Source organism: Salvelinus fontinalis, chromosome 26 (genome assembly GCF_029448725.1).
Source record: "Salvelinus fontinalis isolate EN_2023a chromosome 26, ASM2944872v1, whole genome shotgun sequence".
In the NCBI taxonomy this organism is placed as follows: Eukaryota; Metazoa; Chordata; class Actinopteri; order Salmoniformes; family Salmonidae; genus Salvelinus; species Salvelinus fontinalis.
Genome location: NC_074690.1, coordinates 13,905,046 through 13,918,547, shown reverse-complemented (window position 1 = coordinate 13,918,547; position 13,502 = coordinate 13,905,046). Strand labels below are relative to the sequence as shown.

At 41.3% G+C, this 13,502-nt stretch overlaps 1 protein-coding gene across 1 annotated transcript; it reads right to left on the bottom strand.

Annotated features, from left to right (window-relative positions):
* Positions 1-1,538: 1,538 nt before the first annotated feature.
* On the bottom strand, positions 1,539-11,543 carry riok1 (RIO kinase 1 (yeast)). The gene is made up of 17 exons (XM_055882575.1): positions 11,391-11,543; positions 10,268-10,466; positions 9,941-10,031; positions 9,142-9,211; positions 8,977-9,019; positions 8,305-8,397; positions 7,853-7,965; positions 7,312-7,392; positions 5,507-5,593; positions 4,890-5,027; positions 4,420-4,523; positions 3,817-3,923; positions 3,544-3,609; positions 3,295-3,414; positions 3,017-3,070; positions 2,620-2,733; positions 1,539-2,152 (listed from the first exon to the last, which is right to left on the bottom strand). Exons 1-17 carry the CDS (start codon positions 11,444-11,446, stop codon positions 2,042-2,044), a joined length of 1,647 nt encoding a protein of 548 aa, XP_055738550.1. The 5' UTR covers positions 11,447-11,543; the 3' UTR covers positions 1,539-2,041.
* Between the last annotated feature and the right edge of the window lie 1,959 nt (positions 11,544-13,502).

Sequence of the window (13,502 nt, the reverse complement as noted above, 5' to 3'; positions counted from 1 at the left end):
ACCTCCATCGATAAGAGACAATACTGTGCAGCTGTATTCATAGACCTGGCCAAGGCTTTCGTCTGTGTACTCATCACATTCTTATCGGCAGACTCAACAGCCTTGGTTTCTCAAATGACTTCCTCGCCTGGTTCACCAACTACTTCTCAGACAGAGTTCAGTGTCAAATCGGAGGGCCTGTTGTCCGGGCCTCTGCCAGTCTCTATGGGGGTTCCACAGGGTTCAGTTCTCGGGCCGACTCTTCTCTGTATACATCAATGATGTCGCTCTTGCTGCTGGTGATTCTCTGATCCACCTCTACGCAGACGACACCATTCTGTATACTTCTGGACCTTCTTTGGACACTGTTAACTAACCTCCAGACGAGCTTCAATGCCATACAACTCGCCTTCCGTGGCCTCCAACTGCTCTTAAATGCAAGTAAAACTAAATGCATGCTACCAGCACCTGCCCGCCCGTCCAGCATCACTACTCTGGATGGTTCTGACTTAGGTATTTGTAGATGTCCACATATTCTAGGTGTCTGGTTAGACTGTAAATTCTCTTTCCAAACTCACATTAAGTATCTCCAATCCAAAATTAAATCTGGAATCGGCTTCCTATTTCACAACAAAGCATCCTTCACTCATGCTGCCAAACATACCCTCGTAAAACTGACTATCCTACCGATCCTCGACTTCGGCGAAGACATTTACAAAATAGCCTCCAGCACTCTACTCAGCAAATTGAATGCAGTCTATCACAGTGCCATCCGTTTTGTCACCAAATCCCCATATACTACCCACCACTGCGACCTGTATGCTCTCGTTGGCTGGCCCTTGCTTCGTATTCGTTGCCAAACCCATTGGCTCCAGGTCAACTATAAGTCTTTGCTAGGTAAAGCCCTGCCTTATCTCAGCTCACTGGTCACCATAGCAACACCCACGCGCTCCAGCAGGTATGTTTCACTGGTCATACCCAAAGCCAATTGCTCTTTTGGCCGCCTTTCCTTCCAGTTCTCTGCTGCCAATGACTGGAACAAATTGCAAAAAAAATCACTGAAGGTGGAGACTCATATTTCCCTCACCAACTTTAAGCACCAGCTGTCAGAGCAGCTTACAGATCACTGCATCTGTAAATAGCCCATCCAAATACCACATCCCCATACTGTTATTTATCTTGCTCTTTTGCACCCCAGTATCTCTACTTGCACATCTATCACTCCAGTGTTTAATTGCTAAATTGTAATTATTTTGCCACTATGGCTTATTTATTGCTTTACCTCCCTTATCTTACCTCATTTTCACACTATGTTTGTTTATTCCACGTGTAACTGTGTTGTTTGTGTCGCACTGCTTTGCTTTATCTTGGCCAGGTCGCAGTTGTAAATGAAAACTTGTTCTCAACTGGCCTACCTGGTTTAATAAAATAACGCCTTGGATTGGATTCAAATGCAGGCAATTGGTTTCCAGAAGAAATACACTTTCCCTATGGGCACAATAAAATTATTAAAGTGAAATTAAGAATTTAATGTTAAATAAAAATGTTCACTACAAACATGAGGTAAATAATATTTAATTATTTCCATCCCTATAAAATGTGAGGACTGGCTGGTTGCAAGCCACAATTTATGTGGTTATTTTGGTTTCGTAATGACTAGCTTTAGTACAGCCCTGCAAGCTGTTGCAGTAACTGTACATAGAAGAGCCTTGAAACCTCTTTAGTAAAATGTTTCAAGGTAAAGTACAACTTCATTTAAACTTATGTATTTATAATTATTTTTTACATTTAATTGAACTGCTTTTCTATAGCGATTATCCTAAAACACTAAAGCATTGTGCATGACATGGTCAACAATATTTTCCCCCACATACTTCTTATATAATAAACATGTCATATTTTTTCACTGTCTGTTAGTGTGGCCTAATACTGCACTTCTGTTCACCAGTTTCACTACAGTGTTACTGAAGGCCTGTGTGTGTTGAGCATGGAGGTTTACATCAGTTCATAAAGTCACTGGGATAAAAGTTCATGTTTAGGTCTGGCGTATTCCTGAGTCTACTCATTTGCCTTTCTTCATCTTTGAAACCCTCTCCTTTCTCTTCTTCACGTGTTTCGGTGTTTTGTTTTTTCTCTTTTCCCTCTGGACCTCCTTGGCCAGTTTCTTCATCTCCTAAGAAACGCAGAAACAGGTTTGTGTATAGAATGTTAGATTAAAACAAACCGGTTTGGGTATAGAATGTTAGATTAAAACATTGATGTAATTTTAGGTGACTTAAATTCAGACTGAAAGAAATCCAAATAGTTTGGGATATTTGCAGAACATGCTCCAGATTTAGTTTTGTATAGGCCATGTAATAACCTAAAAGTAGTGGGCACAGTTGCAAGTTTACAATAACCACAAGGTGCTCACGCCCTCTGGTGGTACATTTTGTAATTTCCTTATTTCTTTTTTTATTCATACCTCCAATGCAATAAGATTTTTTATTTTTTTATTTGCTGATCGCAGTAAAATGATTCAATCATGTAGATAAGCAAACTTCACATCAAATGAAACATTCCCCCCCCCCCCCCCTTACCTTTTCCAATATTGCAAGATTACTTGACAAATTCACCTTCACAGCCTTAATAGAAACATACCTTCTTGTCAATCTGAGACTCCTCTCCCAAAGACTCCTTTTTGCCACCATCCTCATCTTCATCTTCTGAACTTGAGCTCTCCTCCACATCACAGTCCTGCAGCAGGGCAGGTACCTACAAATGGAGGGACGAAATAACAGTCAACAATTAAACATTTACAACAGTCAATAAACAATCATATTTACCCATTCCTCAACTCATGCAGGGTCATGGTAAAAATATTCACAACCACACATTACTTTATTCTCAATAGAAGCCATTATTAAAATCTGTTTATTTCAGTTGACAGTCGCCACAGAAAGCCATACCTCTAAAAAAATATCAACCTCTCTTTAATGGACATGTAATCTTTGCTGCCAATTCACAAGGGAAAATGGTGGCATTGAGTATGACTTACTGTCTGAACTCCAGACAGATCCTTCTTCAGGCCCGTCACTGTCTGGTAGAGGATCTATATCACAGCCATCAACACGGAAGAGCCAGATTAATAAATCACACAGTGTAGGGGTTGGATCAATCACATTGCTACTGAAAAAAGTAACAATAAATATCAGGAAGTAGAGAAACCTGTAATTGTGCATACGTTTAATTGAACCATGAGTTAGGGGGTTGTTGACTACTTTGGTATCAGAATGGTGTGTTTGAGTGGTTACACCAGGGTTTTAGTCAACTCACGTTGTCATTCTGCATGTTGCGCGAGGACTCGTCGTCTTTCATGTTTGTCATGGCATCCACGTCACGTTCGTAGTGGCTCACTTCTGTAAGCGTGCGTGGGATGTAGGCGTTCTTAAACACCTGTCACAGTTCAACAATAAACCAAAACAGAGAGAACGTTAGAATATCGTGGAGGAGCCCAAAAAACATTTCACCTTCATGGTTATCAGATCTTTAAAAAAAATAATAATAATTTAAAACAGCCCTTACCTCCTCATTCACACTATCCTGATTGGACCTCTCCTCTGCCGTCCTCTCAGAAGCAATGTCCATCGCCTACAATGAGAAGAGAGCCATCATGAACACAGGCATATCAAATAGCCACGCTCGCTGAGTACTGAGCGTGCACAGAAACGCACTGAGCGCCCACAGTGCAACTTTTGACTTGACAAAACAAATACAAAAAAAACAGCATAAGGTTATGATTCAATCATGTAGATAAGCAAACTTCACATCAAATGAAACATTCCCCCCCCCCCTTACCTTTTCCAAGTAGAGGTTGATGTTGCTGCTGGTGATGGAGGGATCGGTGACAAACTCAAAGAGCTCGCGCAACGTCATCGCCGCTACACCTCGTTTCAGGAAAAAGTCTTGAGGAACACAGGACCAAATCTCATTGAGTCTTTCATTCAAACTCATAGCCTCATACTTCAACAGAAACCATAGGCACTGGACACTCCCTAGTATATGCACTGCCTCTTGTCTTATAACCTCTGTCTACATTAACCTCTACGTTTCACATACTACGTGCATGTCAGGTTGGAGTGACGGCAATCTCAGATCAAATGTAGCACCATTTGACGATATTAAACAAATACATGTTTTGTTGCGAACACCTTTTAGAATATTAGAATGTTATGGCTAAAGAACGCTTTGTCAAATAATAAAGAAAGAATCTGCGATTTAGAAATTGAATATTTCTATTACCCACAAGCATTAAGGCTGTGGTTGGTTGACAACGTCACCGAGCACTGATCTAGGATCTCCCCCTAGCCATATGTACTATGATGGTAAAAGGCTAAACTGATCTGGTATCAGAACTCTTTCTCTAGCGCCTATGTGAATACGGGCCTGGGCCACACGTACCATTGACATTGGTACAGTCTTTGCGCAGGAACTCCAGAGCGTGGGGGTGGTCGTGCTCCACAGACTGGGACACGTCGATTATGTAGGCGTCACCGTCGTTGTACCTTGAAAGATAAGCAATAATAAAAAAAAAGTAAAATATATATATATTAAAATGAATACAATTGAATGTATGAATTTAGTCAACCCCAGTATCTGACAAAATTACACTTGCAGCGATCGGAACTTCCATAATTGCACCAATGGAAGGGTTTTTACTTAAAGGCACACAATCAGTAATATTTCCTGTTGTTCAATTCAAATGGTAATTTCAATGTATGATACAACACCATTGATTATCTATGAATATATAACGAAGAAGAAACGCCTTATGAATATAACTAATAAGCTTAGTACACACACACACACACACACACACACACACACACACACACACACACACACACGTCAGATAACAGGAGGGAACTTACAGCATGTTGAACTCACTGAGGTCTGAATGGACCAGCCGGGCCTCCTGGTACATAACCCTCATGTTGTGTATCACCTGGAGGTACAGCTCACGCGCTTTGGACTCGGACAGGGAAGCGTTCTTCAACAGAGGAGCAGGTCTGGGACCAGAGATACAGATTAAAACAGATCTTTAAAAGCCCGGAGAAGCATCCACATTCATCAATTTGCTATAGTAAACGTAGATTTGTGTGCAGACATGCGTAGAATGTATCTCAAACACCACACACACACTGCTATAACACAACACAGCAGCAAAAACAACAATGTTCAACATTGACATAGTCAAAGTATAGAAAAACATAGCCTTAACAGTAGTTACCAGAAGTTCCAGAACAAACCCCCTATTGAACCCATTTGCTCTCAATTCATCACATTAGCAATGACTACAGTTAAATAAGTTAATTGTTTATTGTCCTTCTTGAGAGAATTAATTTGGACCACAACTTCACTACACACATACAGCTGAGATAAAACCAGAACTTACACATAGAACTAGGAAACAACCTTTAAGCCAGACATACAAACCGGTATATAATATTGACATGTTAAAACAGAAACGAAGCCTGATCATACTCACATGTCATCCTTGCCGATGAAACTCATAAGGAGCACGTGGCTACGCAGCATGATTGGCTCTGGACTCGGGATGCCTGCCGTCTGCAACCTGGAGACAGGAAGTAGGGAGAGACAAGCAAAAAACGCAGGGTCGTAAATTATTTCGGGCACACCGCAGAGTGTTGCAAGTGAAACGGAAAACCGGCATTTCTTATTGGACAAGTCCAAGTAGTCCCTCCCCTTTTTCAGTCAGTTTTCAATTTTTTTTTTTAAACTTGTTAATTTAGGGTCAAAGGATATTCATTGAAACAAGTGTAGGCTTGTACCCTATGGTGCCAGGTGGCTAATAACCCTCTAAATTGATAATTAGGGACTTCTCAGAAGATGGAAACTTACATTGCTATTCTCTCAAGTCTAGAAATGGATAGACGGAAAAAAAAATTCAATGGTGTCAGGGATTTGTTGAATTATGTGATGTTCCAGAAGGTATCTAGTATAGGTTCTTAACCATTTACACTAAATTAAAATGTTTCTTACATTAAGGAACATGAAAAGTACATGCATAAGCATGGTAGCAATTGAAACAGTTTGGAGATTATGGGAAAAATTATTAGACCAAATTTGAGGACGACAGTTCACCTGACAAGACTGAATTCAAACATTACACTTGGTTTTATGCGCATTTTACATTTACTGTACTTTTCGCTGCATTTTGTTGATAGCGAAATCTGAAAACCCTCTGGATACCTTCAGTAACATGATGAGAATATTCCTGGACAATGTGTTGTAGGTGCAACATAAGACAAGAGAATGACAATGACAACATGACGTCATGTAGAGCATGTTACTGTACAGCCACTGAGCTCTGACGTCATGTAGAGCATGTTACTGTACAGCCACTGAGCTCTGACGTCATGTACATCATGTTACGGTACAGCCACTGATCTCTGACGTCATGTAGAGCATGTTACTGTACAGCCACTGAGCTCTGACGTCACGTACAGCATGTTACGGTACAGCCACTGAGCTCTGACGTCACGTAGAGCATGTTACTGTACAGCCACTGAGCTCTGACGTCACGTAGAGCATGTTACTGTACAGCCACTGAGCTCTGACGTCATGTAGAGCATGTTACTGTACAGCCACTGAGCTCTGACGTCATGTACAGCATGTTACTGTACAGCCACTGAGCTCTGACGTCACGTACAGCATGTTACTGTACAGCCACTGAGCTCTGACGTCATGTACAGCATGTTACTGTACAGCCACTGAGCTCTGACGTCACGTACAGCATGTTACGGTACAGCCACTGAGCTCTGACGTCACGTACAGCATGTTACTGTACAGCCACTGAGCTCTGACGTCATGTAGAGCATGTTACGGTACAGCCACTGAGCTCTGACGTCACGTACAGCATGTTACTGTACAGCCACTGAGCTCTGACGTCATGTAGAGCATGTTACTGTACAGCCACTGAGCTCTGACGTCACGTACAGCATGTTACGGTACAGCCACTGAGCTCTGACGTCAAGTACAGCATGTTACGGTACAGCCACTGAGCTCTGACGTCACGTACAGCATGTTACGGTACAGCCACTGAGCTCTGACGTCACGTACAGCATGTTACGGTACAGCCACTGAGCTCTGACGTCACGTACAGCATGTTACGGTACAGCCACTGAGCTCTGACGTCACGTACAGCATGTTACGGTACAGCCACTGAGCTCTGACGTCACGTACAGCATGTTACTGTACCACCTTAAACCGGGCGTAAAATAAAGCGTAACCAAGGTTACTTTTCCCATGGCTCATCTTGGGGCTGCTCACCTGATGAGGTTTCTCATCTCCTTCTCGGCCCAGGTTCGCACCATCTTCCTGGGGTTTCCTTTACAGTAGCCATGGCGGAACCTGGAGGGCAGACGACAGACTTCATCAGCTTTAAGCATGGCTGATGCAATCCTAGTCTACTGTACGCTAGGGATGGGGGTGAGTACTCGATTAGTTTATATTGGATTAATAATCCCATACAGGTACTCAATATAAAATTGCAATTATTTAGAAGGTTACATTTCTAAGCACTGACAAAATCAACTAATATGCGTTTGTAGAGTAGGTAAAGTGCAGTAAAATTATTATTATTTTTTTAACTTTCAGCCCTATTTCACATTTAAAAAACGCTAACATGTGAGTACTCAAATATTTTTCAATGCGAGTAAATCCAACACGGAATCTTTCAAATGCCCATTCCTACGGTACACAACAGACCTCACCAAATAGTTAGTTCCACATTGACCCCTTCTGAAATACGGTTACTTTTAGGTCTTGGTTTTATAACACCATCTTAGACAAGCCAGGAAATGCTGTTCACCTGAATTCCCCACTAACATATTTGTCACGGTCCTTGAACAGTAAGATGGAGGTCTTGTAGATCTTGATGGCTCTGCTCTCACCATTGGCAGTGGTTGCGTGGTAAACATTTGCCTGTTGGTAAAAAGCACTTTGAAATAATGAAACTGAAAATGCCATTCGTAGGACAATATGTTGCCCACATTTTAAAAAATATATATAACTAGGCAAGTCAGTTAAGAACAAATTCTTATTTACAATGACGGCCTACCCCGGCCAAACCCTGACGACGCTGGGACAATTGTGCACCACCCTATGGGGACTCCTGATCACGGCCGGATTGTGATACAGCCCGGGATCGAACCAGGGTCTGTAGTGATGCCTCTGGCAATGAGATGCTGCGCTACTCGGGGAGGCCCGAGTGTTCCACAGTGGTGGATACGTTTGCCTCATGATGTTGTGGGATCAACTTGCCTCTTTGCCTGTGCTGATACATCCATTGATCTCTGAAATGACACCCCTGCTGAGCATCTTAAACAGAATCATTCGCGTCCGCGGGTCCAACACCTTTCAAACAAACAATACAAGGAAATCAATTCACTGTTGATTTTCTGTTTCTCAGGCTTACGCTTACACTGAAATCAGGTATGAAGCCCAAACAGAATGCCATCACCACATAAAATTCAATTGGTTTTTCTCTCATCAATCTACACACCAGTATACGTGTTTCTCTCCCCCATAATGACAAACCAAAAACAGGTATAGAAATGTTTACTAATTTACAAAAAAATAAAAAAACTGAAATTTCACATTTACATAATTATTCAGACCCTTTCACTCAGTACTTTGTTGAAGCACCTTTGGCAGCAAATACAATCTTAAGCCTTCTTGAAAAAAAATAAAAAAATGTGTTTTCACTGTCATTATGGGGTATTTTGTGTAGATTGATGAGGGTGAAAATGATTTTATACATTTTTGAATAAGTCTGTAACGTAACAAAATGTGGGAAAAGTCAAGGGGTCTGAATACTTCCCAAAAACACTGTATGCATGTATGTATGTATGTATGTATAATATATATATATAAACACACACACACACACACTATAAAACGCCAACGGGAATAAAACTATTTTTAAAAGCACACCTGCTCAACTGTAGCCCGATCAGATTTGTCTTTCACTCGAAACCTAGCAGAAGGAACCACAAACAGCCAACATTTTTTTTTATACTATAACAGAAATAAAAGTACTCTTTATTCCAAGCAGTGCAATGTCATGATGAATGTCATGTTCAGTGACAGGTTACGTACGTGTCAGCATTTTGTTGTTTCTGCATCACGGTCACTTTGTTGATCACAGAGTCAGCATAGTTGAGCTTATCTACAGTAAAACAAAATAACACATTCAGAGCGCTATACAGTTACTTCTCACATTGTATTATCCATCTACCCAGCTAAAATACTTAGTGCTGAGCGATTGGTGCTTTGAGGTCGGTTCGGTTCCGGTTCGATTATCAAAAAAATACCACGGTTTGCGATTATTTGGGTTGAATGCTGTAACACAGAATAAAACAAATAATAAAAGTCCCATGATAGTATTAACCATAATTTATCCACATTAATAAAATATTTCAGTTGTTGTGTATATTATTTGATTACTTTTATTATTTCACTCCAAGTCATCTCTATAGAGCTACTGCCTATGCTGTCTGACAAATCCCTATTTTGTAGTAAATAAGGCATGCTGAACACCAACTATCAATCACTTTCATCATTTCAGGTAGAGACGTCGCTAAGCAACAGCTGCTCTCGATATGACCTCACAATCGTGCATGCTTGTAGCAGGCGTAAAAGAAACAGACAGTACAAGTAGAAGTGCAATGGTTTATGGTCATTGTAGTTAATTACCACATTTTATGCGCCAAAATATGAACAATATTGACCTGTTGTAGTTTCTCTAGAGAAACTGAAATATGCGCATTGAACTCAGAAATAAATACAGAACGAAATTGACTTAAAATAATTGAACAGTCATCAATTAGTTTAAAAAATGAAAAATTGCCAAAATGTCAGTTCATCGCTCAGCACTAAAAATTCTACTTGAACTCACCTAAATTAATTTTGTGTTCAAACTTCCTCAGAGCTTTGTCAGTGGGGGTTGACAGTTTCTGTGATTTGTTACTAAGATTTTGTTTATTTGCCTGAAAAAACAAAAACAAACAGATGACATCAGTTTGCTTCATTGTCTCATATACCCAATATTGGCTCCTGCTATGGGAGCAGATTATTATCAAACTCCACTAGAACATGTACATTCTGAAATAATGATTGATTTTCTGATAGTCTATAAAGTTCAGTTTTGGGCTGCCTGGGACTCAACACAACATCAGCCTGGGACATGGCCCAGAATAGGACGATGTGGAGATCCTGAACTTACCTGGTGATTCATTCCTGTTCTATTAGCCATGTAGCGTTTGGTCAAGTCCCCAGTCTCATCCCAGTCCCAATCATCATCCTCTTCTTCCTCCTCCTCATCATCATATTCACACAAATCATGATATTGTGTGTCCAGGCTAACTCCACTGACCTGGCCCTCTACTGCAAGCATCTCCTCGGCTGGTTGGGTGATGGCAACACTATTTAACAGAAACATAGCTAGTGGTCAGGCTCTGTACATTGAGACAGTGACAGAAAAGGAAGCAAATAATTGACTTAGCTAGCTACATGAACAAAGGGAGAGGGGAAATACATGACACGCAGTGTGCTGTTTGTCTTGAGTCATTACATACGTTCCTTGAATAACCTTTGCCATGCTAAATGCAATGTAAAGAAACATGGGCTACTTTGTTTTATAGATAACGTTTTATACTAGCTAGCCAGCCCAAAGGTCGGCAGATGGCGATATTCTGGCGCATGATTGTGGGAGATTGTGTTTCATAAGGAAAGTATACATATTTTCCCAGTTTTCTCGCCATTAAATTGAGTTAGGGAGGAAATCAACGCAATTTGTAACCTGAATGGAGAATGTTACGGACGAACCGGTCCACAGTGGATATGAATGTATAAGCTGGCTGCGTACAACAATATCGCCAGCCTTTTGGATACTAACTAACACTTGAGTAGGCACAGGACATGGGCACAACTCCACTAGCGTTATATTTAATTTATTTAACTAAGCAAGTCAGTTAAGAACAAATTCTTATTTACAATGACGGCCTACACCTGACAAATCCGGACTACGCTGGGCCAATTATGCCCGCCCTACGGGACTCCCAGTCACGGCCGGTTGTGATACAGTTAGTTGGTTAAAGTAGCTAGCTAGATCATTTAGTCAACACTCATGTTGTAAAATACAAATTCAACACGCTTTTTTTTTAATATATCCAATAAGTTGTTCAAACAATGAATTAGTTAAATACTTAGCTATAGCTAGCTACATGCCTGTGGTGTAAGTGGTTGGTAGCTAACGTTAGCTAGATAACGTTAATGCCACGCATGCTAGCAACAACAAACAAGGATATAAGTACGACTAGCAGTAAAGGGCTACAAATAAAGGATACCTGTTTGATTCATCCGCATCATCAAACTGTCCTGGTACAATCTGAGCCATGGACATTTCAATTCAGTATTTCACTCCAATGTGAGTAGCAACTCGTGTAAGAAGCTTGTCTGTTTCTACACACTTCCTTCTACATTTCTTCTTCTTCGATGAGGTTTAACAGCGGTTGGCATCCAATAAATGTTGCATTACTGCAACCTGCTAGACTGGAGTATAACTACCTTATACTTTGCTTGAATAAAAAAAAAATATATACCTTACCATCTAACACTACACTCACAAAAAAAATAACACCACCCTACTCCACTATTCAAATATATTAGTCCTACCTCAGTCCAACAACCTGAAAGGATGGGACACCACCCCTTAACACACCCTGTGACTCTTCTGATGTCAAGTCTCACACACCCAAATACTTCTCTGCAGCTGCCACCACAACCTCAATATTCTGCGACTATTCGGGAACTCTGAACTTTCTGACTTGCTAACTCATTGAAAGTGGAACGCATTATACATATAACTACAACCAGTTAGCAAGTCGGACATGTAGACATTTAAATCCAACTGGAGGAGTACAGGTTTTTAGGGTAGTAGAGGGAATTTTGGTTAGTGTTTCTTGTGTTTGGTAATTAGTATTCATTTTTTCAACCAAAACAGCTTTTGTATTTTGGGATGTTTGTTTTTTACTACCTCATACAGTATGTGGTTGAAATACACCTTATGAGTGTAGTCTGCCTACAAACTTAAAAATATATATATAAAAATGTCCAAAATGTCAGAGTTTCCTAGTTCGGTCTAGCACGTGAATGTGGCATTACCCCTGGTTGAATGCAGGGTGCAACATCAGGAAGTAGCATTAGCCACTGTCGCGTGGTGGTTTAAAATTGTGTTTTATTAAGAGAGTATGCATATTTTTTCCTTTTTTTGTTGTTGGGCGGCACGCCATTAAAGTTAGTTAAGGAGGAAAGCGATGGCTTTGCAGCCTGAATGGAGGATGTTTTATGTAAGAACCGGTCACTGGGGGACACTAGTGTATTACCGGCTAGGCACAAGCCCAGACGATAGTGGTGACCCATAGTGCCCACAATGACCCGACACACCTCAAAGCTGTGTAAGGGCTATTTGACCAAGAAGGAGAGTGATGGAGTGCTGCATCAGATGACCTGGCCTACACAATCACCTGACCTCAACCCAACTAGAGATGGTTTGGGATGAGTTGGACTGCAGGGTGAAGGAAAAGCAGCCAACAAGTGCTCAGTATATGTGGAAACTCCTTCAAGCCTGTTGGAAAAACATTCCTCATGAAGCTGGGTGAGAGAATGCCAAGAGTGTGCAAAGCTGTCATCAAGGCAAAGGGTGGCTACTTAGAATAATTTGTTTAATACTTTTATGGTTACTACATGATTCCATATGTGTTATTTCATAGTTTTGATGTCTTCACTATTTTACAATGTAGAAAATAAAAATAAATAAAGAATAAACAATGAATGAGTAGGTGTGTCCAAACTTTTGACTGGTACTGTATATATATATATATATATATATATATATATATATATTATAATTGTTTTTCTTTCTTTAAAACAACAATACAGTACACTGACAATACAAATGGCTGCTCCCATCAGTGAGTGCTCTGGTCAGTGGGTGCTCTGGTCAGTGGGTGTTCTGGTCAGTGGGTGCTCTGGTCAGTGAGTGCTCTGGTCAGTGGGTGCTCTGATCAGTGGGTGCTCTGGTCAGTGGGTGCTCTGGTCAGTGGGTGCTCTGGTCAGTGGGTGCTCTGATCAGTGGGTGCTCTGGTCAGTGGGTGCTCTGATCAGTGGGTGCTATAATCAGTGAGTGCTCTGGTCAGTGGGTGCTCTGGTCAGTGGGTGCTCTGGTCAGTGGGTGCTCTGGTCAGTGGGTGCTCTGGTGAGTGGGTGCTCTGGTCAGTGGGTGCTCTGATCAGTGGGTGCTCTGGTCAGTGAGTGCTCTGGTCAGTGGGGCGCCCCAAAAGGGATTTTCCAAGGGCGGGAAAAATCAAGCTCCGCCTGACGCCCGTGCAGGCATGGAAGCGAGCGCACCTATAACTACGAGGACCAGCACACACACCGCTTACAGCACGAAACCAAAC

Coding starts and splice junctions, on each gene's coding strand:
- riok1 (XM_055882575.1), bottom strand. CDS start 11,446: ATGTCCATGGCTCAGATTGTACCAGGACAGTTTGATGATGCGGATGAA. Junction 9,020..9,141: donor AAACAACAAAATGCTGACAC/GTACGTAACCTG, acceptor TCCTTCTGCTAG/GTTTCGAGTGAAAGACAAAT. Junction 2,734..3,016: donor ATCTGTCTGGAGTTCAGACA/GTAAGTCATACT, acceptor CTCCATTTGTAG/GTACCTGCCCTGCTGCAGGA.